We start from the raw sequence: 26,576 nt of genomic DNA, 5'->3' as shown, positions 1-26,576 counted from the left end.
GGTCTATGGAATAAGAAGGTGCTTTTACAGATGCTTTTTAAAGAGCTACACTTGAAGTGTTTTGTTTAGATTTTTTAAATGTCAAGTCAGTCCTACTGGTTAATTGAGATTTAAATATTAAATAGGTTCCCAAACAGGCACAGACTGCAGTGTCATGTCCGATATTAAACCTGCCACTCAGCTACCTGTCCCCTTCCATTTAAATGGATCAAAATCAAGCACGTGTAAAATTTAGAAGGGTTGCCTGCATTCCCTCATATTCTCTCTTTGTTAAGTACTTAATTATTTTTGTTGCCTTCTTACCTATTCATAAGTGGGAGCTGCTCTGGGTCTGATGTGGGTAATTTTTCATTGTATTGTGCTTCCAAATTGACATTTATAAATTAAACAGCGGTGTACCATCCCAGGGAGAGCACCATTGTGGTACAATTAGAAATGTAATTGCACGGAGTCACCTGGGAGGCAGCTGGGATGGGGAAGGCGTCGCAGACATTAGAGACGGGGATGACATAGGTAACACCAATGTGCAGAAAACTCACCCAGACGATCCCATTAGGATTGCACTTGCCAGTTTGCTCTGGGGAAGGAGAGTGGAAAAGGTGTTAGAGAGCTGAGTGCAGGGCTTGCTTCCATTGAACTCAGATGAGATTTTGACTTTTCTCTTTGACCCTGAGCAACATACTGATTCTTAATGCAGAAATCTTAGATACCTTATGCTAGATATGGAGAAAGGACTGGAAAGAGCAATTAATTTCTCTCCTCCTGCATGCTGAGACCTATTGCTTGTGCAAGTCCTCAGAGGGGACAGATTTGTGGGTCCCTGAAGACCCATACTACCACCTCAACCCCCCCCAGGTGGGATGCTCTCCCAGATAACATCACAAAGGGCTGAGTTTTCCAGGTTGAATCGAGTCAGATTCAAGCTTGGAGAACTTGGCAGGGGAAGCCACATGCTCCCTAAGCTCACTGGAGTTGTGTTTACTTCTGCTTTTATCACACAGGTTGGCTTGTAGCCTCCTTTCAGATGTGATTATCATCCTAATTGGCCCTAATGAGAACTACACATGCAGAGGAAAGGGGATAATGTGTGTTCCTCCCCCCAATCTTGTTCCATCTCCAAATTACAAGTAATAGGAAAAAAAGATGTGCATCTCTTTATATATATCTCCTGCATCACTGTTGCTCTAATCATGACCTCTCAGCCCCTGAAGGTCTTTAACATGGGATTTTTTTATCTTCTTTAAGCATATGAGGCTGAAAAAAAAAATATGGGGGATATTGAGGGTTATTTTTCCCTTCCTGAATTGGAGTGAAAACTAAGCAGGCAACTCTGGAGGCATAAAGCTTCCTGATGGTGACTGCTCCAGGTCTCTCCCTTGTGCTGCCAGCACTCGTCAGCCCTGCCCCAGGACAGGCAAATCTCCCGTGTGAAGCTGCCCGGGTGTTTGTGGCTCCCTGGCAGCACTGCTCTTGCTACGGACCAGTCTCAGTCCGTGCTCATGGGTTTTGCAACATGTGACTGGGTTTGAATCTATCAAATTTGTTTCTCGCTGGGTAAACACTGCCTCGTGGTAATGTGCCAAGGACTGCTGACACTGGCTGCATTTGAACGAGTGACCTCCTGGGGAAAGGGGCCCTCAGCAGTTTTATGATTAACATTTTAATGGCATGCTATCAGGGAACTTTTTTCCCAGGAACAAATACCCGGAAGAACCCACGTCTTAACTGTTTCTCCAGTTGGATTTGTCACTGTGTATTTGTTAGGTGTGCTGGAGGCTGTCCAGGCTCTGGTGAGGAAGAAGAGGTTTTCTGGGAGCTTGCTGAGTTCCTCCCTTATCACTGGGAAGGGAAAAAACTGCTTGCATTATTATACCTCCCCTGTTTTCTGCTTAACTAAATAAACAACATTCTGGACCATTTATTAGTTCAGGCTGTTGTGATTTACTGGCTGATGCATGTCTAGTTTATTGGGGTTGCATCCCATTTTGGGGTTGGGATTGACAGGGTGATGCACAGCATGGGCTTTGCTTGAGCTGTCAGAACAGACCTTGAGCTGCCCTGCTGTGCTGGGGGGAAATTAAGTGCCATCCTTCATATTTATGTGCCATCTTGGGATCAGAGGTCTGCTCTAGGCATAGAGTCTGCTCTAGGCATAAGTGACATACAGAGCAGCAGCCAGAGACCATCCCTGGCCTCATCATTCACACTGTGCATGTGCCAAGCCTGAGAAGTGAGAAAATGGACATAGTGAAGCTTGTCCTGGGGGGACAGAAGTGAACCTCCACAAGACAGCAGATAACTCCCTAAACCACCTTCCTAGTAAGAGCAGGAGCAGCAAATGGGTAGCTTTCTAAGGGATCCTGCCCTTCCTCAGGGCAACAAAATTCAATCTGGCTTATATTGCCTAGAAGCTTTGAATTGACTCTGTCCTTAGCTGATGTGACTCAGCATACCATAATTCAGTATAGCTCCATCAGTGCAGTAACTCAGGTAAGTACCAGGAAAGGACCTGGCCCACAGATAAAGTAGAAATAATATAGAAAGCCAGGGATGAATAATTTCAGAGTATAGATGTAGTCATGGTAGTAGTAATAATATTTTCCCTAGTGGGAGAAAAATAGACCTTTCATGGTTGTTGTGCCTGGAGCTATTAAATATGGATGAGACAGATGAAATGCTGCTTCTCCTATTACACAAAATGAATAAACAGTAATTCTCAATCACTATATGCATCTCAGGCTTAAAAAATCCACAAAAACAAGTTAAATATGAACACCTGCTAACATTCGTGTATGAAAAATGCTACTCCAAGGCTTTTGTCAACAAGAAGAAAAGATTTGCTTCCTTATAAAGACTGATCACAGCTCAACCAAGGTGTATTTACACTGCTAAAGTTAGGAAAACAGGTTCACTGTCAAACACGGGGGTCCAATAAACAAGTTTACTTAACTGTTGGACTCACTGGGTTGGTGATGCTGCTGGTTTACTGCAGATTTAGTAGCGTGTGATATAGAAAGCAAGAAACGTTTCTGAAATTTTAAGTTTTCATGGCAAGATGGGAGGGAATGATGCCAGCTTTTTAGTGAATCTCTTTTCAGGGGAAGAACTAAGCTTTAGCCCTTATCATGGATGATACGCATGTGGAGACAGCAGTCTGTGATACAGGAGGAGGGGAGGGCTAAAGCAAAAGGTCTAAGGTCAAAACAGGCTGTGTCTGCAGTGTGATCTGGCAGCACATGAAGACGGTCTTCCAGTTCAGTAATGGGTATTGTACTGCGAGGAACTGGGGTTTGTCCACTTTATGCCCTTCCTGCCCTAGTTCCCACATATTTCATACATGTGATGGCACCACCTAATCCCGTAAGGATGTTGTAAGGATAAATACATGAGAAATTTTGTGGGTTTGGACTACGGTAACTGAAGGGATGCCAAGGAAAATTGTTGCATGCCATTTAAGATGTTATAACTAAGTCTTGGAATGTGAGCTTTAGTTTAATTAGTGGTAGCTACCTTCTAATCCTGCAAGGAAGAGATGACTGTTATCTGCAGTGGCAATACAAGGCGCATCATATGATTAACTTAAAGCAAGAATAAAGGAAGACAGGGCTTATATTTATTCCAGAGAGATCAGTCCAAGAAGATCATAAAGGCTGTTTCCTCCAGGGGTATGTGATGCACCTTTCAAAGCTGTGTTTTCCCTGGACATCTCGTGATAATGCTCTCTGTTGGTTTAATTCCTCTGAAGTCAGAGGCTGTCTTTATTACTAGGTGTCCTGGCTGGGTTACTTAGGTGAAATGCTTTTGTTTGAATTAGATAGTATTTTATATGAACTTTTCCTTGTTTTTTGCCATGGGTTAACCCTAAAGAAGTTCCCATTTGTCTCAGTGATGGGCTTGACTCTCCATGTGTTTTGCATGCCCATTTTTTCCCACGAGCTGTTGTCAGCTTCTGCTGGCTCCACCGCATTAATCAACCATAAGAACAGCTGTACTGTGCAGCTCAACCAGTGCCCCTTCCCTGCAGCCAATGACAGATGTCTGGAGAGGAAAGTATAGGTCAGCATTTAACAATAATGTAATTATTATAATACTGTAAGTACCCCCCTAACATTCAGTGAGATGTGTGCAGGCATTTTCTGAGACACAACTGGTGTCTTTAGTGGTCTGGGATGAATTTTATCATCGGTATTTTTCCAGTTGTTTTCTGAATCTTTGTTAATATCCACTGTGTCCTACGGAAAGAAGCTGGATGAAGTGTTCAGTAGTGGGTCCTTGCTATGCTCATGTGCTGTCACCTCATCCTTGCATTGGAAGGGGCAGCGATCACCTTCCCTGCTCCACTCGGAGTTTTATTCTGTCCCCCTCAGTTGTACCTTCCAGGTTGAAAAGTCCCAGTTGATTCAGTAATTCCTCATAATGGGGCTGTTTCATAGTTTGGATCATCCCTGTTACCCTCCTTGGTTCTATCATGTCCTGCAGGGAAGGAGAAGGATCTCAATAGCATGAAACATTCAGGGTGTGGCAAAACTGCTTTCTTAGTAATCCCTAACACTGGATATTAAAGGTATTTACATTTTATTCCTTGCTGGCTTTTGTCTTTTAAGCAGTTCTTTATCTGTGGAAGAAGCTTCTCCTATCCCCTAACAGCTCACCTGCTCAGAGATCCTGTGTTGAGGCACCCCATTGAAATCTAATTAAACTACATCAATAGGATTTTCTCATCTGCATGCATGTTGACCCCTTCAGAGTACTACAGTACATTTATGAGAGCTGGCCTCCCTCCTTGAAAGCCATATTAGCTCTTCCTCATCTATCATATTCTTCCAGGTGTTCAATAATTCTATCTTTTGCCAGAGGGATATTCTTCATTATAGTTTTTACTGACCTGCTGATGTCAGATTTACTAATCTGGAGTTCCCTGTAATTCCTGAACTGTTCCTTTGAATCCCTTTTTAAAAACTGTGTCACGTAAGCTACCTTCTAATTTCTGAGTACCCATAAAGCTGTAGGGGAGATACTTCACCCTGTGTTTAGAGCTCCAGTAGTTTCACACCTAAGTTCCCCTAGAACGGTTGGGTCAGTCCAGTCTATAACCCCTTCTACCAACCTTGTAAAGAAGGTTTCCAGCGTAAGAACCTCCCTGAACCTCTCTGCAGTGAGCATGAATGCCAAAAAGTTGGTTTTTTGCTATAGCCATGTGGGTCTATTCACGCTGCTTCTATACTTCATTGCTTCCTGGTCCCTCAGTGATCTGGGTAAACACTTCTCGCTTCTGATATGTGCAAAATAGTCTTTATTGAATTTCCTGCCTGGTGCAACTTGTTCTTCAGATGCTTTTTCCTGCCTTTTGAAGTTTTTATATTTTATCCACTAGAACTTAAAATCCATTTTTGTTTCCTCAGTTGGACACACAACACTTTGAGGATGGTGTCTTACTTCTCATAGTTTCTCTTACCCAGTTGCTTGGCCTGCCAGACTTCTCTGTTTCTAGAGTTTCTTTACATGGAGTGTACATTTGTTCTGAGTTTCAAGCATTGATGTTTTTAAACAGTCCTTGTGCCTCCTGCACGTTTTAACTCTCCTAGTTCTGTCTCCTAGGTTCTTCTTGTTTAACAAGTTTCTTTGTTTTTATAGTTCTTTCAAAATTAAACATAACACCGAAGATTTAGCATAGTGTAAGAGGTTATACCTCCTTTCCTAAGACTTTTGGTTTTGGCTCATGTATATCCTACTATAGGTCAAGAGTTTCTTGCCTTGGAGTGTGAAAGGCAATCCAGTTCTTGCAGACTCCTTTTGCTGATTGTTTCTAACACTACTCTCTAGTCCTGGTTTAAAAACACTTCAGTATATTTGTGATTAAAACCCATTAGGTGACTTGGGAAAGCAGTTGGTTACTTAACATATTTAAAATGTGTTTTACTCGAGAGTTATGGGGAGAAATTCTTGAGCAGCAAGTGTAAAATGAACAAACAAGAAGAACTGCTTTCTCATATAATTTGTACTCAGTGGAGCTCAATTCTACAGGAGACTGAAATTTAAAGTGTAAATGAGTTGAAGAAAATGAATTATACAGATTAGTAGAGGATAGGTAGCTAAGAGGTCAATGCAACTGTCACTTGAATAAAGATCCCTTTTCTAGATCACTGACTGTTGGAGATAAACAGGGTGGGGGGAAGCCTTATGCTGCATGAGCTCCATTTCTTACACTTTTTAAAAAATAGCTGTTAATGGCTATTACTAAAGAAAGGACCCTGGACTGGGGAGACCCTGTTGCTTAACCCTGTTGAGCATTTTTTGCCTTCTTCATGTCTTTCTTTAACCAGGTAAAAAGGATATGTTTCATGAGCAAGCCATGTGAGTTTACATTTCAGGATCCTCAAGTCTCCATTCACTTGGAATCAGTTCTCATTCACTTAGAAATGGAAATATTTTAATGTGGAAAGGGCTTTGTTTCAAAAAGAACATAAAGTTTCTAATCAAATTAGGCTCTTACTCATAGAAAGCAAAACTGTTTTCCCCAAGGAAGTATCATGCTTTTTTTCTGCTATTCCAAGAGTTTCACATACATCCTTTTGACCTGTCATGTTTTAAAGAACTCAAAGCTTATTTCTTCATAGTGAACCTCCTCATCTGATCATGGTGGGGAGATACATTTTGATCTATTCCTAAAATGACCTCAGGGATCAACTTGTGCACTTGCTGTCAGGATTAAATGTTCAAACCTTTGCCCCCTCCAAACCTTTTCAATGACAATAAACAGAAGCTCCCTGGGCCAAATTTCTGGAATCTCTCTAGCTTTTTTTCTTTAATCAACTTTTATCCTGTTTTGAATACTCTGCAGCTCATCTCTTCTGTGGGCTAGCATACCAACCCCAGCACATCTGTACCACTTGCAACTTGTGGCAGCTTTTACCAGCTTGACCAGTCTCAGCTTAGCTCCTCAACTCACTGCCAGTGGCCTGCTGCTTGCAGTATTTTTGGGGAACTGTCTCTCAGATAACCTTTACAGTGCATCGGGAGAGAGATTCTTGCAATCCTGCCTGTTCCTTGTCACTCTGCCAGTGTTCTCGTGCAATCATTCTGGGGGACTTTCATCTTCCGGGGTGCATGACACCTGGGAGGATAATGTGGTGTTTCCTTTTTATTCATGTTTGAAATAATGCAATAACATCAAAAGAAACACAGAATTTATTGTTTTGGAAGAGCTGTGTCCCCCTTTGCCCACCCTCAACCAGCTCATTGGGCATGTTACAGTGCTGCTCAGACCTGCTGTCCAAGGTCTGGGCTACGTTATCTGGATCTGCATAAAGGCTGAGAAGCACGGTGGTGGTGATTGTCAATGTGTGTGTAGCATGTCAACCTGAGATGGAAATGAGTTCTGAGAAATTTCATTTATAAAAATAGGTAGGGCGCGTGGCAGTCATCTCCTAGGAAACTCGTCATTGTATTATAAGAATATAATGTGCTATGATTACATTTCAGATAAAGGGAATCAGCACTGCTGTCAGATTGTTTCTGCTGAAGTTTTCCAACACAGAAGGTCATCCCTATGCAGTAGTTGTCGTTGGTTGGTATTTGTGAGCTGGCTGGGGCACTGAGATGATTCCTCCTGTGCTGTTGCTCCCTGGGAATGGGAAGTGAGGACTGAGACATGAGTAGCCCAGCACTGGCATGTGTTTGTACTGTGTGCTGAAGCTGTGGGCAGTCAGAATCTATCACAGTTCTGGTGAGTCAGGTGAAGCTCAGTAGCAGTAGCTTGCCTAGGCAGATCTGGAGGTCTTCAGTCTTCATCTCCTTACCAGCAGAGTTGGTAAATAGATTAGTGATTGTTTTCTACGAAGACTGAACTGGTTGCTATTAAACCAGGAATCTAAAGTCTTTTTATGGATGATATGACAGAGATATCAATGTCTGTCTCACTGCTGATGGCTTCCATGGACCGTCTCAATGACTGATGGCTTCCATGGACCAGACCCAACTCTTTGGGTGGGGAGGTCTGTCCTCCTTTCAGATAAACTTCAGGAAACACCAACACCTTTTCTCTGCTGTGATTCTCTGATAGGCTCAGCTGCTTTGGTGTCATGTTGGAGGGACTCCTTCCATCATGATGCTGTCTTTTTCCATCATATGGGCAAGGCAGCAGAAGGCAGGGGTGGCTCCCATCCTCAGGGGATGGAATTGCTGCATGTGTTGATGGCCTCTTCCACTGTTAAAAGCATGGGGTAAACCCAGAGGACCTCTGCTGCCAGGCCTCATATGCTCCCTGTGTCATCTGGATCAATGCTTAGGCTGGACATGGTTTGATGGAAGTTGGTCCAGCTTCTGGTTCCTTATTTCTGGGGAATTTCCTTTTGGCCAGTCTCAGTATAACTCCATGACATCAAAAAATATTCATTCAGAGTGGTGTGGAGGCTCATGACAGTACGTTCAGGGGAGGAAAGTTGTGCTGGTGCTCTATTTTGTGAGCAACCTCACTAGTCTCAACACGGCACGTTAAGCATGGAGCCATAGAGAAATTCCTTGTTAACAGAAGCTGAAAAGAAAACCTTTTTTGCACTGAGATTTGAGTGAGAATGACTGAGTCTTGCACACATGGGAAGTGTGTGGCAATTCTTTTTGCAGAAGTATCTGTGGGTTTCAGAAGTGCCTGGTAACTTCTGCATACAGTTACACTGAAATAATCTTTGCCAAATTGTTTATTTTCAAGCTTGCCGGTTACTAGGCAAACCAGTTTGCTAAGATTTCTTAATGTACCTCAGCTCAGACATGAAACTGCATGTGGATACATGAGTGAAGAGGCTGGGGAGTAGGAAAGCAAACATTCTTCTAATGTTTTAAGAGGTGGCCATTGAAAGTAAGGCTGCAGATGGAGCTCTAGGTATCGTGTGGTGGCTTTTCCTACCAGAGTTCAGTGCTGAGCTACGAAACAGTTTGTATTCCATTGTACTGAATTGTGTCTCTCTATTCTTTTTTTAAATTCTAAGCTACAACTTGGAGTGGGCGAGGATACAAAATACACGTCATTTCTAATCCAAATATTTAAAACAGATATGCAGGACTGGCTGGATGGGTAACAACAGGATGAGAACAAGCCAATTAGAGTTTCATAGCGGCACAGAAGGTCCCTTACACAATGGGAATTGTTCAGCTGTGCTTGTGACAGCTCTGAACCCTGTGGCCTGCTCTTTCAATGACTGCTTATAACGTTCATGGGGAGTGCTTCCTGACTCGGGGCTGTAGATTGGGTCTAAAGGATTAAGCTGGAAAAGGCAGATCCTAGGAGATGTGCCTTCATTTTATGATCTGATTAACTAATCTAAATCTGTCCTTAGAATAGGCAGGAACTGTGGGGTGATCATGGGCGTAGAAGCCTTACAAGTCCTAATCCTACTTTTGTTTTGAATATGTGGTTATTCTTCATACTCAGGTCCTGTGAGTTGGGAAGATTTGTCTACCTTAGCCTTCAAAATGTCCACACTGTGGACATCTTCATCTCTCCCCCTAGGCTCCCTTTGCTCTCAATGAAAATCAAGAGATGTGTTTAAGGTGTGATTCATCTGACCAGTGTTAGTTACCCCAGCACTGCTGTGTTGGTCATCTCTTGACTGTAACAGGAACCATGGGGAAATAGCTTAGATGTCAAGAATACACATGTAGATGTGGTCAGAGGACTTTCATTGTGGGTGGTCAGACTATGGTTTCCCTTGAAGCTAGACCAGATCCTAAGGCTGGAAGTCATCTAACTTTATTGCATTTACCTGATAGGCATCTCGACGCTAATGCCTGGGCATCTCAGATGATCTCTTTGACCAGAGTCAGGCAGAAAATGCACCATTTGGATTTTTGGTTGACAGGGTTTAAGGATTCCTACAGAGTCATAGTGTGCTACCCTCAATATATTTTTGGATGGGATATAATCATCTGTTGGAGATGCTTCTCTGAGTGCCAAAAGAGTGTGCACTTTTAGATTATGCAAAGTTCCCATCTTTTGAAGAATTAAAGTTAAGTAAGAAGAATTGGTCCATGTGGTTCCTGTTCCTCAGGACCGTCACCTGTAAAATCGGCTATACAGTTCATGAAAGATAGGGTTGGTGTTTGAAAATCACAGGTCAAGTAATACAATTATTTGCTTATGATCACTGAGGAAGACCAGCAGAACTGATACTTTGGCTTTGTTTTGTAGAGAGATAAATACCACCCAAAGGAATGAGGTGCTGTGCAGACTTTTGCAGCTTGGATTTGTGAAGGTCCAAGCACCTTTAGGCAAAACTCCTGGCTAAATAGGACTTTCCCATGGTTTAGACACAACTGCAAAGTTATTTGATCTTTAGGCAATTGTTAGTTTCATCTTAACTAAAGACCTTCTTTTTAGAAGGAACTTAGGAATTGTTGCAAGCAAAACTATAGTGTCTGCACCATCTTTGCTTTGCTTTAAAAGGTGCAATCTCATGTAGTTGTTCCTTAATTGATCCAGACTCTTGGAGAATACCATGGTCTGCCAGATCTTTTCTTAAGTTTCCATGTGGAGGAAGAAGAAGAAACATGCTTTTTCAAATTGGTGGAATCTGCTTTATATGGCCAGATAAGATCTCCAAAAATCAGATGTGTTGTAATAGACCCTGCATATATCAGTGTCAGAACAGCAAAATGCTTTGAAAAAAATTATGGAGATCATTTATGCCTCAAGAAAGGTTTGAGGTCATTATTAGAAGAAGAAAGGTTATTTCCTTGTGAGAATACTGCCATCAGATAAACCCTGGGAGACAATGAGCTCCTTTTGTCTTATAAGATGAAAGTGGAAAAAAGGTACTTAAATATTCACTTTGGAAAGAAAGTGATCATCAGTGGAGAAAATAAACTGCTTAACAGCTCATTTGTGAAGTGTATAATGGAAGGAAGAGCTCAATACAGAAAGCTCTATGTTTTGCTTTTGATTCTGGATAGCTTTACTGTGATTGCTGTGGAGGATGTAATGTAAATGTAATAGGCCTTTAAAGACAATACTTCCCTTTCTAATAGGGGTCAGGATTAATCAGAAAGGAGCAAACAGTTCAGGAAAGAAGAGGACTGTAATAACAAACATGACTGGGGATCTGTGCTGGGCCAGTTTCCCTTTTTAGCATCCATGCATCACTGTCTCAGAACAGACTGCATAGCATCCTATTAAATTAGCATACACCAGGCAGCTAAAACAAATTAGTTCATCTCAGAAAGGAAAGAGATTCTGCAGAAGCTTTTCTTTTTGGTTTAATTTTTGTGCTTTATGTGGTTTATTCACTTTTGAACCCAAGTGTTATGGGACTGAAGCCCATATGCCTCTCTGTGCTGCATGGCTTGCCTTGCCTGGGAGTGTCCTTGGCCATGTGCTTCGGTGCCTTCACTCTGCTGGTTATGAGCTGGAGTGCCCCAAGCATCACGGGATTTCCCTTCTGCATGGCTGGAAGCTGTCCCAGCAGTGCTCTGCTCTCCTGCTTGCGTTGCAACTCAAACTCGGTGTTTCCCTGCTGGCCTTCAAAGTGGGAGCTGAACTGACTTGGTGGTCGTGGTGGGCAGGGAGAAGTGCTCAGGGTGTAAGAGAGCAGTGTGGCACCTTTGCTGATGCCTCACAATATCATGTTTGAAGGAAGGGAAGGGAGTTTCTCAGTGACAAAGGGGCACTGGTGGTGTGTGCCATGCCCTGTTGTGAACTTGAAATTGATCCTGGAGTAAAAAACTAATTTCAACTACAGAATGGTTTAAATCGTTTCCAGCAATTTTTCCTTGGGTGAAAATGATTGTTGCTCATTAAGAAGGTGTTTGTGTTCTGGTGAGGGTGGTCCAGGGGAAAAGGCAGGAGCGTGAAGGAAAACACCTTGACTATATTGTTATAATTTCATGCTTTATAATATGCAACTTTAAATTGGTGTTTTCTGGTTTCATAGAAGTCTCTCTCCTCTACGTAGTTGACATGGATTTTCAATCTTAAGTGTGTGTGTGTGTGTGTGTGTGTGTGGTTTTTTTTCTTTTCCCGAGAGTATAAAATATTGAGTAGCTAAAGCAGAAGAAATGATAAGCCTCAAATTGGCATTAAAATTCTTGCAGCTGACTCTGGTGACAAAAACTGTCAAAATACTAAGCTGTTGTTGTAATTGTAGATAATAGTACCCCAAAAAATGGAAGTTAAATCCAAACAAATCCAAACACTTTTGGTGACTACGCAAGATGAAAGCTTTTTGCTGTTCATTCTATTGCAGCGAGTCACCCTGTAATAGAGGGGAAAGAAGAAGCTCTACCTGCAGTATGATATTGTCGGGTGTCTCTGTTATGGTCGTGGCTTTAAGTCCCAGCAGAGATCTGTGTATTGATGTGGTTTCTGTCTCCCAAAAATTATGTTAGAGGGGGAGCAGCAAGGTGGCTGAAGAGATGAAGTCTGGAGCTGGGGATGTGTTGCCCATCCCTGGGCATGGTGATTCCTGGGCTTCTCTCACTATAGGGAAGCAGCTGCTCATCAGAACACCCAATGGTCTTAATGTACCTTCTGGCTTGGACAAAATGTGGAGGGTATTGGCATCAGGCAGTGGCTCAGGGCACAGAGAAACATGTCAGTGGTCCAGAAAGGAGCTCCTCACTACAGGAACACCCAGCAAAGTAGTTTTTGGCCCTTGCCATTGTTATTTGAGTGTCTATCAGGCTATAGCAACAGCATTTTGACACAGTTGGAAGTGCTGTTCATCATCTGTAATGGGTAATAGCAGTCTCAGACATCAGGCATCTCTGTGGGGATGGGGGACATCACTGAAGGTGAGGATCAGGACCAGCCCTGGGAAGGGGAACCAGGGTCAGACACAGCCCAGGGCAGGGCCATGTCTGGTGTTACAGCTGACACTCACCGGGCCCCAAGGTAGAAAACATTTTCAGTTGTGACTGAGTAGCTTAGTGGAAGTTAAATGAGTAGTGAGGCTTAAAATAAGAGTGTTAATACAGTGTTTGATGAATGAAAATAGCTAGAAAAAGCATTTCTTCTCTAAAGAATAGATGGCTGCATCCAGATTAGGAAGTGTTTCTTTTCCTGTAAATTTATACTCAGCTCTTGGAAATGTGTAGGGATATTTGACTTCTGTATCACATGTAAGAGTCCCAAAAGCCTTCTCCTTTGCTCTTGACTGGGTAAAACCTCCCTCTGCACTTTAGTGTTGTTAACTTTGCATTCAGACATCACTGAACTATTAAAAATGTAATTGTAAATTCATTTTCACACAGACCTCAAGACATTCATGGACATGACTTTGGAGTGAAAAACTGTTTTTCCAGCCATAGATTGGATTTATGTTGGGATGGGTCTGGAATTTGTGTACAGAAATGGCTGAGTAGAAAACGTTATATAAAGCAAAAGAACATGACTTATGCAGAAAAATGGCTTAGTAGAAAAATATTTTGTGGGACCAGAATCTCCCTGGTATGTGCTGGTTACACAGAGCTCAAGCCCATCCCACAGTTAACTCCTTGAGGTCCATGAGAAAAGCTGTGGAAATGCTGGAGAAGATTATTTCTTACATACTTGCCTCTGTAGCGCAGTTCAAACTCACCTTTCTTTGGGGACTCAAGTAGCAGAACTGGTGTGTGGTTGCCGAAGCCACGGTACAGAAATGACCTTCTTTGATTTGGTTGGTCTTGCTCTGATTCAGTCAGTCTCCTGTCGCAGGGTGATCTTCACTGTGGACGTGGTATATTTTTCAAATGATGAGTGTTCACTACTTTCTCCCATGGTTTGGCTGGGGCAAAGTACACAGAAACGAACTGTATTATAATTAAGATCATTAGCTATACACAGCTTGAAGATGTGAAATCTGTTTCCTGGCTATGTCTGTTGATTTAGTATGACAGAGCACCTGCTAATGCAGTGGAAAACTGCTCAAAGTGGAAGTCTGCAAATGGAAAAAACAAGTTTTATCCCTCCATCAACTCTTTGTCTTCATTTTGTCAGTATTTTTGTGACAGCAGTTTTTTTCTGATGAATAAGAACAGATTTGCTGTCACAGTATATGTTGTTCATTGTATTTCAGAAATTAAGTGTTCATATTAAATTATACTTCAAACAGATGAAGGAAAAAGTTATTTGGCCTTTATTTTGATTTGATCTGCAGGATAGTCTAGCCTTGCAGCTATTGTTTTCTAATAGAAAATCCAGTCTGGGTATGGATGCTGTTCATATTCCAATGTTAATCTTGAAATCCTAATCTTTAAATCTAGAATTTGCTATTATCTCAGTGTCACTCATCAAGTCATTTAACCTCTCTTTTTTTCTCTTACATTTTTCCTAATTCATATAAAAATGATCTAGATCATAAAATTATTCCATGCCTTAATTAGAAGTTCAAAAAGAGTCAGTCCTAGAGGGTAAATGATAACATGGTCAAAACTTTCAAAAATAGGTTATTGCCACACACGTGTTTTGGCAGCTGAAGGTGGTTTAATTTTGCAGAAGTTTCTCGCTTATCCATTTCCACCGCTGTCCTACTTCCTCAAAACCATGCAGCTTTTTTTATTTGTCTGCTGTAATCTCCAGGCAGGATGAGGAAAGCTCCTGAAGGGTTTTGAAGCCCCTCTTCAGCGAGGTGAAGGCTGGGTCCCCAGGCACGTTAGAAAGCTTGCAGTTACCTCTTTCCCAGCTGAAGGGAATGGGACATTCCAATAATTGCAGACACCTTTAAAATAATAACTTTTAATCAATTAATCTCTTCTCCCTATTTAAAAAAAAATAATCTGTATGTGTGAAAATGCTTTTTGGACCATATTTTCTGGGGAAGAGGAGAATAAAACTCCCCTAAATATTTTCATAGAGTAAACACCTTCCTCTATTTCACAGAATAAAAAATTTCCCTGATTGCTTGTGTCCTTCACAGAAATTGTGTTTTTCCATGCATGAAATTTCAGATAAAACCTCATAATTCAAAACCCAAGACTGACCAAGAAGTTTCTGAATCTCTTTCTGGCTCAGTGCGATGATCATGGAGATATTGGCATATGGATTGCAAATGGCAGGTCTTGGGAACATCACGTCGTTATAGAGACCATACAGTACCTCCTAGGAGAGGTGGGGTTTTAATCCAGAGCCCTGTCTGAGCTGCAGATGTGTAGCATTCTGGTTGTCCAGCATCTCCTGTATCATTTTTTTCTGCTCTTTATTGTGTAGCATTGCTTGATGCTGCTTAATGGAAACCATGTCCTTTTCACAAAAAGTCCCGTCATTTAATGGTGTAAAATGCAACATTTTCCAAAACCAGACATCCTTATAGAACTTTGTATACAATTAATTTTTAACCCTCAATAAAGAATTACATTTATAATAACTTCTTAGACATAAATTGCCCCCTTCATTAATGTCTTGATTTTAAAGGCCACATTAATTCTTTGGGGGAAAAAGTCTTCTTTAGCAAGCATTCCAAGTCAGTAGTTCTGGGGAACTTTTTTGAGGAGGCAGAGAATTTGCTGTAGGTTATATTGCTGTTAGCAAGAAAATGAGCAGCCTTGTCTTTCTGACTCTCTCTCTGGTATTTATCTATTCATGCATGAGTCAAGAGGGGTTTAGTGGGGGCTGGACTGCATCATTAATGGTGGATGAATTCACCTGTTTGTTTGAAATTATGACAATTGCTTGCCCATGTACTCACTATTATTTCTGACTCTCCCCTGACTCCAGAAGACTCCAGGAGTGTCTTTGCTGCCTTTTCCTTTCTGATGCTCCCTGCTACCATTTCTTTCTGCTTGCTCTATACCGTTTGTTCCTCTCAGTCTGTGTTTAACTCTTTGACCCCTACCTGCATCTGTTAGCTCCCTTTTCTTTCTTTCCAGCACTTCACTTATCTTTCTTTTGTCCATTGACTTGTTGCTTTTCCCCCTGCTCCTTGCTCTGTGAACACATATATAGTTCACAGGATAGTGCAGACTGCCTCACATCTCCCTCCTGCCTTCCCGGCAGATGCAGCCCAGCGCTCCCCCTGCCTTGCACGGGGGCTCTTCCCAGCACCAGCAATTTCATGCCATGGCCTCATATAAAACTTGATGTAAAAAAGCACCCTGTCAGTGCCCAGGGTTGACGTGTGAGTGAACACTTTAGCTGAGGTTCAGCTTATTTCATGCTTTAATGAGAAAGGTTGTTAAGGAGATATGGAATTGGTTTTTATGAGTATCTCAGAGCTGCTGAAAAAATTTAATTTAAATTCACAGAGGCTGTTTCCAACCATTGAACCCCATGGCTGTCCTGGTCAGTGGAGAAAGAAGTCCAGCAAAATGGTGAAACCAGCTGGAATAGAGGCATTTCCCAAAGGTGGCTTTATTGCATAGAGGAATATAAAGGGATTTCCTTTATTTTGTTGTCTGAGAACAGCAATGAAATCCAGACTGGGATGGGATCTCTCTGTGTTTTTATAATATCATAAACACTGGGAGAGCTGTGTGATCAGTGAGCAACTGGTATGAATATGCTGCTTTTAACAGCATTTAACTGGAGGCAAAAAGCTTGTTCAAGACACAGCTGGAGTGAAGTGCGGTGTTGAAAGCTTAAGCAGATGGAGCTTAAGGGGTTCATAAAATATAGCTGGGAGCAGCCCTGTGAATTTCTGAGCACCCTGGTCTGCAACTGAAGCTGATAAGCACTGAGAGGTCTTAGGGCTTTCCAGTAAAAGGATTTTATTGCAGGTCTGGTCTGGCTGTTCCAAGCATGAGGGTCAGGATGAAAACCCTATTTGGTGAATTGAATGACTAGGACTGTTGATAATAGGAAAGCAAAGAATAGGTCTTTAAAAACACTCTGAGTAGCTTGATTGTGCAAGTCATTAGGATCAGTTGTGTGGACTCAATATTGGAGCCCGTGATGGTCTGACATTGCCGTCGTAGATTATACACAAAACAGAAAACAGTGAATTGTTCCTGTACTTAGAGTGACATAAATGTGGTCAGAGTCTGTCCTTTTTGGAAAAAATGAGACAAAGCATTCTTGGTTCAGAGGGTCACTGCCACATGTAGACAAGCTGTCAAACATCCACCATAACAGTTTGCAAAAGTTTTTCATCCATTCCTAAACTTCCTGTCACCATTTCCCTATCACTGCTGGCTACAAAAGCCTTTCTGGGTAAACAGGCTCTTTCTTTCCAAAGCAGCAGCCTCTTCCTTTTGCTTATCCGCTTATCCACAGGCTTAATGATTCATTCGGTCGTTTTGCAACTCGGGAACTGTTGGTGAGGTCACAGCCGCTTGGTTGTGTCATCAAAGTGCATGACTTAAAAAGGAAGAACCTGGCCAGGAAAGAAAATGCTTCTGTTTATCCGCAAACATCTAGATAAGCAGCAGTTGTGGGGAATGAAAGTCAGAGAAAGTCAGTGGTAGCCAAATGAGTCTGTAATCAAACATTAACATTTTTAAGAGCAGGCTGGAGTGTAGTTAGGTTTTCTCAGCCTGCTCCTGAGCTCTTTTCACAGAGAGCTATGTAGAAGAGCAGAATAACCTACTGATGGGGAGGCAGGGGAGGGGGTGGGGATGAAGGAAAGTGTCTTGCCTCTTTTTATTTTGTATAAATAAAATAGGATCTTTCAGCTGGTGGATCCTTCAGCTGGTGTGGTCTGGTTAGATAAGTCCTCAACTCTGATGACTGTTGGCCAAAGCAGGTGCTTCAGAAGTGGGTTTTGGTGAATAGGAGAAAATATTTGCTGTTCCTTATCAGGCCAATGCTCTGTCTTGCCCAGTACCTCCTTACTAAACCAGTAACGAGCACTAGAACATGAGAGTGGCCCAGACATGCCAGAGAAAAGGTCTCTTCAGACCAGCATTGTCTGAATGATGCTCAAATGTTCAGAAAACAGTGTGAGAACAGAAAAAAAGTGAATATAGCACTGACTGTAACATTTTCCTGGCTTCTCCCCAGTAAGGTCCAGATGCCTTGGAGGAAGCGATGAGAGTGCAAGAAATAATACACTGCTATGGAATAACCTAATGAAGGAGTGGCACTGCCCACTCTTGGCAATTAGTGACTGGCTGCTGTGATGAAGTTTCTTTATTTGTGTAATCCTCTCTGGGGTAACCGTAGGGAGGCTGCTATTAAGGCCAACGTTTGGACTTGTGATTTAATCTGATTCTTTGGCTTTAGCGATTACACACACAGCAGTTTGTGTGGTGGAATAAATCTGTGTACATAGAGAAATTCTGACGCTGCTTCCCTGAGTCAGGGTTGAGCCAACAGTGAGGAGATGCTGTGGGCTGCCAGAGAGGACCAAAGCAGAGGCCTTGACCTCTTGTGGTCACTGAGGAACTGGGAGTACTCTTGGCACCAGTGCATCATTTAGTCCTGGGGACTTCGTGCTGCTATGTGAAATAAACACCCTAAAACTTCAGGAAGGGGAAAAATACATCATCCATCAAATCAGCAGCCAGACAAGAGTCTATGCCTCTGTGTGTGGAAATGGTATTCTGATTTTTAAGCTTTGCTCATGCCTCTGCTGGGCTATGGTTCTTTATTAAAATTGTGCATTTGGTAAGCCTTTAATGTTTTGTGCAAATGTGAATGCCTGCATATGTTCGTAAAGGCAAAGAAAGATGCTCACAATACTGTTGATGTGATTAACAAGAGCAGCTATCAAAAGACACTAGCAGGACTAGATTTGATGGTTATGTTTCAGTTAACAGCTGCCAAAGAAAAGACACCACTTAAAATTGGGGTTTTACTTTTCTTTTTTCAGGGGTGCGTTCTCCGAAGTTGTTTTGGCTGAAGAGAGAGCAAGTGGGAAACTCTTTGCAGTCAAGTGCATTCCCAAGAAGGCACTGAAGGGAAAGGAAAGCAGCATAGAAAATGAAATTGCAGTCCTGAGAAAGTAAGTATCAGACTTTCATTTCTGCTTCTTCACTTCGATTAAACTCCTGGTTTTAAGGAGCAGGAACAGTGACTGACAAGTGTGATTGACAGGTTGTTCAGCCCATCACAGGCAGACAAGATCACCCAAGTTTAAGTGATGCTGAAAATGTTTTGAGACATGCTCTGCTTTTCTTTTGTATTGATACAGCCAGGTGACTGCAAAGTGGGAAAGGAGTTAAGCTGGAGTAAAACCTATGATGCCCTAAAAAGACCTTATCCATTAATAATGTCAGCAGTTGCGTGACTGGTTTTGAGGAGAGCAGGGGCAGGGTTATTATTTCCAAGTGCTTAAAATGGTCTATACACTAATTGCTCTAAAACTAATTAGGCATGCTATGAATTGTTATAGGTAATGGTGTCAGCCTGTAGCATGGAGTGGTACCTCTGCCACTTCTGGAAGTGACTTCCCAGGGCAACTTCTGTTGTATCAGGGTTTCCCATGGTGTGCAATTTTTTCCTCACTGTGGCTGGAATATGTGGATGAGAAAAAGTCAGCTCACAACTGCTATAAATTCAGTGTATGAATTCAGTGTAGTCATTAGAAGCTTGATCCCTACCTCTTCCTCATCTTATGGCTTGAAGATAGGATTCATGTCACCTGACTTAAGACACTTGGATCTGAACTTGTCACCCTTGACTTTTTTGCTAGGTAATGGAAAGAGATTGGTGACTTTAGGATTGTCCATGTAATCTGTTTTAAACTTCTAAAAGCACCTTTTCTACTGATTGAATTAAATGTAGTGCAATTATATAAAAGCCTGAGTTGGGCTGGGGCAATCTGATTCCTGCTGCACTGCTGTCCCTAGTGGGACTTCTTGCCCCAGTTCCTGGTCACGTAGAAGGTGATGGCTAATCATCTGGGCACCATGTGACAAAACTGATCCTAAATCTTTAAAACTAACTAGATACTTCTGAACTAAATGCTCAGAGAGCCTAAGCCAAGTTCAAGGGCAAACTCAGCCATCTCAGTAGGCAGAGGGGATCCTTTTCAGTGGAGGGACATAAGTGGGGCTCCAAACAGCTACAAGCATTTGTTGCAGTTGCCTTCCCATTGCTGGGCCAATATCAGGTCAGTACAATGTAAACCCAGTGATAAATGCAGCATGTTGTCTTGCAGTGTAGTGTTATTGAGAACCTGTCCTAAAGCTCCACCATTGCCATCTCCATAACCAGGTAATTATGGCCAATAACTGGCAGCTTGAAACAGTCTTTGTCTATATGGGTTTGTTCCCTGTTACTCATGTGGGGGGTATAAGAGTGGCAATATTGGCGTGCAGTAAGGATTGCCTTGCATCAACCTTGAACCTAGGCTAGTAAAGCAGAGAAATTGTTTAGTTTATTTCTTGCTTCTGTGTTGTGAAACATTTGTGTTCTCTGCAAACAATTTCCCAAGAAACCAGGAGGCAGCACCCAGTCTGTGCTATTCCAGCTGCAAGGGCAGGAGAGTGAGTGGGTGGAAAATTCCTTAATTTCGTACAATTAGATCTACTCAGTTTCTTGTCCTATGCACATTAGGATCTTAAGAGAGATTTTTCCTTTTTTATCTCCTGATGTCTTCTACTTGGCTGTTGCTAATACAAACTTTGCATGTCATTGTATTTATTCTGAAAATAGACATCTTTGCTAGCAGACACAGTATTGAATTTGTATGTGCCACCAAGGAAACGCTTAGAAAATAACAAACTGGATCTGCCTACAGTTGAGAGGGGATATCAACCTGTTTCTCTGTTCAAGAAATTCTTTGCTTCAAAAGCTGTCAGTAAAAATAGATTTGAGCAAGGTGGAGTGGATCCTGAGCAGCTGTTGCTAAGCTCCAAAGGTATCTAAGTGTCCTTGCTTTTGTTTTGTGTAGCTTAATACTGAGTGGGGATGGCTAGTTTGTGTGTTGTCTAATTAGTGGGTAGGATGCCAGAGCCCTGGGTTGCCCTGCATGGCTGTGAGGTGCCGCAGCCTTAATGTGCCATGCACTGAACCGCCACTTCTGAAGGGGATGTGCACAGAGGATGCCTGGCAAGAGGAATTGGTCCCCATTCCCTGAGGAGAAGATGCAGAGCCACAGAGAATGGATGCAAAGCAAATATAAATGTGCATGTGTGTTGATCCTGGTCTGCCTTTCTGGTTTTGCATTGTGCCTTTGGGGAGTGCTTAAACTCTGATGGGATGAAAGTCCCAAAGGACACCCTGCCTAGATGAAATGCAAGCAAACTTCTTGTGATCCTTTAGAGGAGGATCTCTTATCTGACACTGGACTTTTTCCTCCTATATTCAGTCATCAGATTTTTGTCTTCTTCCTGACGAGGTACTTGCTTTCTGGTAGACATCTGCAAGTGCTGTGAAATGCAACTCTTCTTTAGTTCCCCTGGTTCTATGTTAAACGGGGCTCTACTGGGGAATCCTGAATATACTCCCTGCAGCCTCTACCAGCTCTCAGGTGAGCTGCTTGTGCCCCTGTGTGTGGTGAGAAGGTTTCTAGGGACAGTCAGAGATTGTGCTGGCTGTGTGCAGGACTGATACGCACAGTATCACGTATACTTTGTACCCTCAGGCTGCCCTGGTGGAGGTTGTCCACCTGCCAGTCCTGCCAAATCATCCGGATCTGACAGAATCAATATGGAAAAGGGTTTGAATGATGTGTGTTGAAGTTGTATTTTAAATGACATTTTTTAAATTCAGGATTAAAAGTCTGTGCATGGAGTACTATAGGAAGAACCTGGTGATGAAAGCATGAATCCAATGACCAAAACCCTTGGGTCCTCTCTCACTTCTGCTGCTGATTTCCCATGTGACCTTCTGTCACAATATTTATTGTCTGTCTCAATATTTATTGTCTGTGAAACAACCTTTATTCAGAAGACTTTCAAATAAAAAGTTTTACCCACAGTTTGTTTTGCAGTCCTTTCTCGTGTCAGCAGACCCAGGAGCGTGGGTGCAAGAAGGGAGGTTTCTGGGCTGGAAACTTAGTTCAGTGTGAAATGATTGCAGTGTTCTGTCAGTCCTTCTGTGCCTCAACTAAAAAGCTGTTGGAAGAATTAATCAAATGTTCTGTGTTGGGGAAGGTCAGTGGTCCCCATGTGAAGTACATGGAATGTAGGAGATTTTGTCTCTCTGTGGGCTTGGACTCTCTTGCTGCCAAAACAAAATGACACATTTTAGAAGCGATGTTCTGCTAACAGAGGAGCGAGCTGCCAGCCAACTGATCTGCATGTTTGTGTGAGTGCCAGAGTGAATCATACATACTCCATCATTTTATTTTTCCAGCCATGGCCAACAAATCTGTTCTTAAAAAAGAAAAAAGGCGGAAGAGCCGTTAAGTCAATATTTACGCCTAGCAACCTTAACAGGGTTCTTCCAATATGGACTCTTTTGTGTCCCGTGGAAATCCATGGCAACATTCCCTGAAGACTCGGATGGGTGGGGACAGAGTGGGAAGGAGCTTGCTGTTGAGTGCAGTGCCGGGAGAGACTGAGTCTGCAGTTAATCCAGGAGCCTGAGCCCGACAAAGAATTTAAGCACGTGCCTAATTTTAGATGGCTATTCATTCCAGTGACATCGGTGAGTAGGTTGAGCTTGCCTTGCTGAGCTCAGGCCTAAAGGGATGCTTCAGAACAGGGCGAAAAGTCCCACTAGGCACCTGTGTTTGGTACCACATCAGGAGGGGAGTTTTCTTAATGTCTTTGATTAGTGCCCAGATGATGTTCTGGTGCACAGGGATTGCTGTTTCTTCTAATTGTGTGCTGGTTGCCTGTAGCTGGACACGGGGCAATATATTACATCTCATCACAAAATCAGGTGAGAAGCTGAGCTGCATCATTTTGGGTCTTTTAAAATTTACTTCTTTTGCAGTGGAAAACATGCTATGGTTTAGAATCCGTTTGAGGAAGAAAACTGTATCTCAGGACGGGACTATCACAGCTCTGTTGACTAACTGGCTGTGGGGAATGACAGCACATGGTCGCCTTCATGTGACACAAACTTTTCCTGACCTGAGATGTGGGGAGTTTCATAATCTGCTCTGAAAGCAACCATTTTCTGGGTTTGAGCAGAAAGGTAAATGCAATCCTTTCCATTGTTTGCTGTAGAATAGAGGAAATTTCTTTCACTTATGGTAATTGTGCAGGTGTGAACACGCTGAAAGATGAATCGTCTGTTAGATGGGTTCCTGAAGGCAGTAGGTGGTGCAAAGAGTTGGACTGCAGAGAAGCACCAGTCTGAGGTTCTAGTTAAATAGAGAAGAATCAACCTTCTAAGAGTCAGACAGAGAAAAACAGGCCTGATTTGTTTTGGTTGTTGTTGTGGCTTTTTTTTTTTCGTAGCTACATCACTGTTTATCACAATAAACTTACTAGCTGCCTGGGTAATACCTGCACAATCATACAGATTCAGTGCTGAGTCAGAGGAAGGCAAGAGGAGGAACAATAAACTGTGTGCAGCCCTGCACCCAGGTGTATTGATTACTTAATGTCAGTAATGTGCACAAATAAGTGTCTTGTTAAGCAAATTCTGTTTAGCTAGCAAATCATGCTCTGCTTTAGCTAGTTTCTGCTGAACAGAGATTTTAAAAATAATTTCTGAACTATTTAGGTATTTCCTACTCTCACCCCTTCTTCTTTACTCTCCTAGATCCTCCAGGAGAGGCATCATTAAATTCCTTATTACAAATCAGATCCATGCCTAATTGCGGACTGAAGACATTTTTCCTGTTAAACAGCATGACTGAACTGTTTCTAGCAGGTCAGCTAAAACTCTGCCAGTGCTTTCCGTTCCTTTTTCCTTGGAAGATGGGGAGACTGGCTGTTCAGGCAGTGATTCATGCCCAAGTGGCTGCCTCGCTCCTTATATGCCTGCACCTACAGCCAGGAGCTGCTGCTATAATAAGGAGCAGGAAGAGAGGTGGGGAAGCATCCTCCTGCAAAGTCAGGAGGTCAGGGTTGTACCCATCTCAAAACTGTACAAAAAACAGCAATGAGAGGTTTTCCTGAAGTGGGTGATATTGTCAGTGTTCCTGCTCTCCCATAAATCAGATGATGGTCAAAGGGGCCCCTTGCTCCATCCCAGGAGGTAGCACTGTTCCTGACATTAAAGAGGACAACAGTGATAATAAATGTGGAAAAATCACCCCTTCTCAAGATTTACATGAAGACTAAAAGGGTAATTTAAAAAATGTTATCTTTTTGCTCCTTTTCAGTAGCCCATTGACAAACTCCCCCTAAAACCTCTCTGTCCCAGATTCTTGCCTCTATAAGGTCTCATCCCTCTGGGGCTAACCCAATAGCCTCTAGGAAGATTAATTCAAATTTAGTTTTGAAACCCATTAGTTACCTCTTATTAAACTCTTCTGTGCAATTTAACTCAGAATCAAAGGCTACATTAATTTTGAATAAAATTGGCCATGCAGAAGCTTAATGTACCCTAACATAAATTTGGGCATTTAATTAATTCAGATGAGTGTTCCTGAGTGACTTTGCGGGACAGACCCATCTATTCAAGTCACAGCTGTCTCTGGGTCAAAAAATGCAGGCCTTGATGGTCCCATACTCCAGTCTCCCAGTCTGAGGGCTCTGCTGGTGCCCACTAATGCTCTCCTATGGTAATTATATTTCTGTGCGAGGTCACACAGCTGGAGTACAGGGCCAGCTGAATTGAAGAGGAGACACTTAGATCCTGGGTTGTTAAGTGCTAGCATAAAAGTGATGTTAATTAGATTGTAGCTGATGTACAAAAAGCTGTGGGATTGGGGTTTAAGGGGTAATGACTAATTACCTCTTTACACCCCAGCAGTAAGAGCTCTTCTTCCTGTAAAGAAATGAATGGGGTGGTTAGGAAAGGAAAAAATTAAAAAAGCACTTGGTGTCTCTGTCAGGTAACATTATTTCTCTGAAGCTTTGCTTACCCTATAGACAAAACAGGCTTGCTGCTTTTTACCCCTTTTTTTTTCTCCTCTGTGAATAATGGTGAGAAGATAGGCTGCCTCAGCAAGAATTGAAGAGACAGCTGGTTGTTATATTAAGTAATCACTTTCAGAGAAAGCTTTTATGTAGATTTACTTGTTAAAACCTGGCTTGCTCATGCCATTGCAGTTGCACTGGGGTGACAGAAGGCTGACTCTGTCCTCCCTGCATGGCTGTGCTCCAAGTCCAGACAACTGCAAATCCAGGGCATCCCAAAAGCCGGCTCCCCAGCGGGGCCCTGTAGCCCCAAGGATGGCTCGTCTTGGGGTGCTAGGCATGTGGCTACCAGCTAGGGGATGACACCCAGTGGTACCATTTATGATGTGGATGTCAGTGGTGGAAGAGTAGGGCCCTTCCAAGAATATATTTGTTGGCATCCTGCATGGGTACACTTCATCATTGCTCCCATGCACCTGCTGGGCTCACCTGCATGCCTGGTGGGACCTCAGTGCCCACCCTTGGAGCCACCCTTACTGCTAGGCACTACTGCAAACATCTCTGCTAGGGAGGCAGGTTAGGCATGGAAAGGAGCCAGGATCTACAAAACGCTTTAGGGTAGGGGGACAGTTGGGCATGCCTGGAGGCTGACATCAGCTTTAGACTGTGAGATCATCTCCTGAATCAAGGAGATGCAGACTGGATGAATTGCCCTTCTCGGGTTTCAGGCAAAAGTGAATCTGACTCTATATATGTGGGTATGGCACAGAACAGCTCTGTCTTGGCACCAGCAGTTGACTTGTTAAGCAAATCATTTTGCTGCAAAGAATTCATGCAAGTGAAAAAAATGTGAAACCTGAAACAAAGCTGACACCATTTTTGATCACTGAGATGCTGGAAACTTTGCACGGGAAGCCTTTGCAGCCAGGACTGCCTGGATTGTATTTCATGTTAGATTAGATGTAAGCAGATGTAGGGAAGCAGATCAAGGCATCTTAAAAATCCTAAAATACATTAAATGAGAGAGAAAAATCCCGTCTGAAATAGTAAACACCAACAAAATCCCTTGCATCTTCTCTGGTCTTACACAGTTTCATTTACATGCAGTGTGCTCCGTAATAGCTTTAGTGATGGTGTGTGGCATTTCTGTGTTTCAACCTGCCTTCATGCTGTGCGTACACAGGCAGTTGTGTTCCTTCAAGTAGGTTACAGTGTGATAAGTCATTTCACTGTAATTGCTGGGTGACAATACAGCTGTCCTCTCTTCTGGGTGGCGACGGTTTACCCGATCTCCCTTGCATAACTGTTGTTCTTCAAGGTCACCCCATACCCTGACTCAACTTAAAAAATTGCATATCCATGTTGGGAGGAGGGTGCAGGTCAGAGGGGATGAAAGTACATCGTCGCTCAGAGCTCTGGCTTGGAAAATAATTTAATGTGTTATGGAAGAAACAACTGCTTTCTGAAAGAGTTGCTCTAAGATGCTTTTAAATTAGCAGAATGGGTTTTTCAGCCTTCGCTGGAGTTTGCTTCTGCAGCAGATGCTTGTTTTATGTGGACCCCATCCTGTGCATAGCTGGAATAACAAAGCTGGAGTCCTTTCAAAGCTCTTAGCTAAAGAACAAGAATATATACCCTATTTTCCAGTATCTATCACTCAGGAAGATGGTTACAATTGTGTTTCAGTGCTACAAGTATCTGATTATATGCGCCATTGTCTGTTACCTAAAAGGAAAGAATTGTTAAGATGCATAAAGACTCTTTAATAAGATCTAACAGTTTGATAAATGACTCAGCTTTATATCTGG

At 42.5% G+C, this 26,576-nt stretch overlaps 1 protein-coding gene across 3 annotated transcripts in view; it reads left to right on the top strand.

The window, feature by feature from the left end:
- CAMK1D (calcium/calmodulin dependent protein kinase ID) overlaps window positions 1–26,576 on the top strand; it is a 230,175-nt gene that overhangs the window by 78,997 nt on the left and 124,602 nt on the right. For all 3 annotated transcript variants that reach the window (XM_074827988.1, XM_074827987.1, XM_074827989.1), the window contains exon 2: window positions 18,711–18,842. In XM_074827988.1, the coding sequence (XP_074684089.1) occupies window positions 18,711–18,842 (132 nt within the window). The remainder of the gene's footprint in view (window positions 1–18,710; window positions 18,843–26,576) is intronic.

This window comes from Strix aluco, chromosome 5, assembly GCF_031877795.1.
Source record: "Strix aluco isolate bStrAlu1 chromosome 5, bStrAlu1.hap1, whole genome shotgun sequence".
NCBI classification, from domain to species: domain Eukaryota; kingdom Metazoa; phylum Chordata; class Aves; order Strigiformes; family Strigidae; genus Strix; species Strix aluco.
Note: the sequence above shows the minus strand (reverse complement) of the source record. Positions and strands in the feature narration are given on the sequence as shown.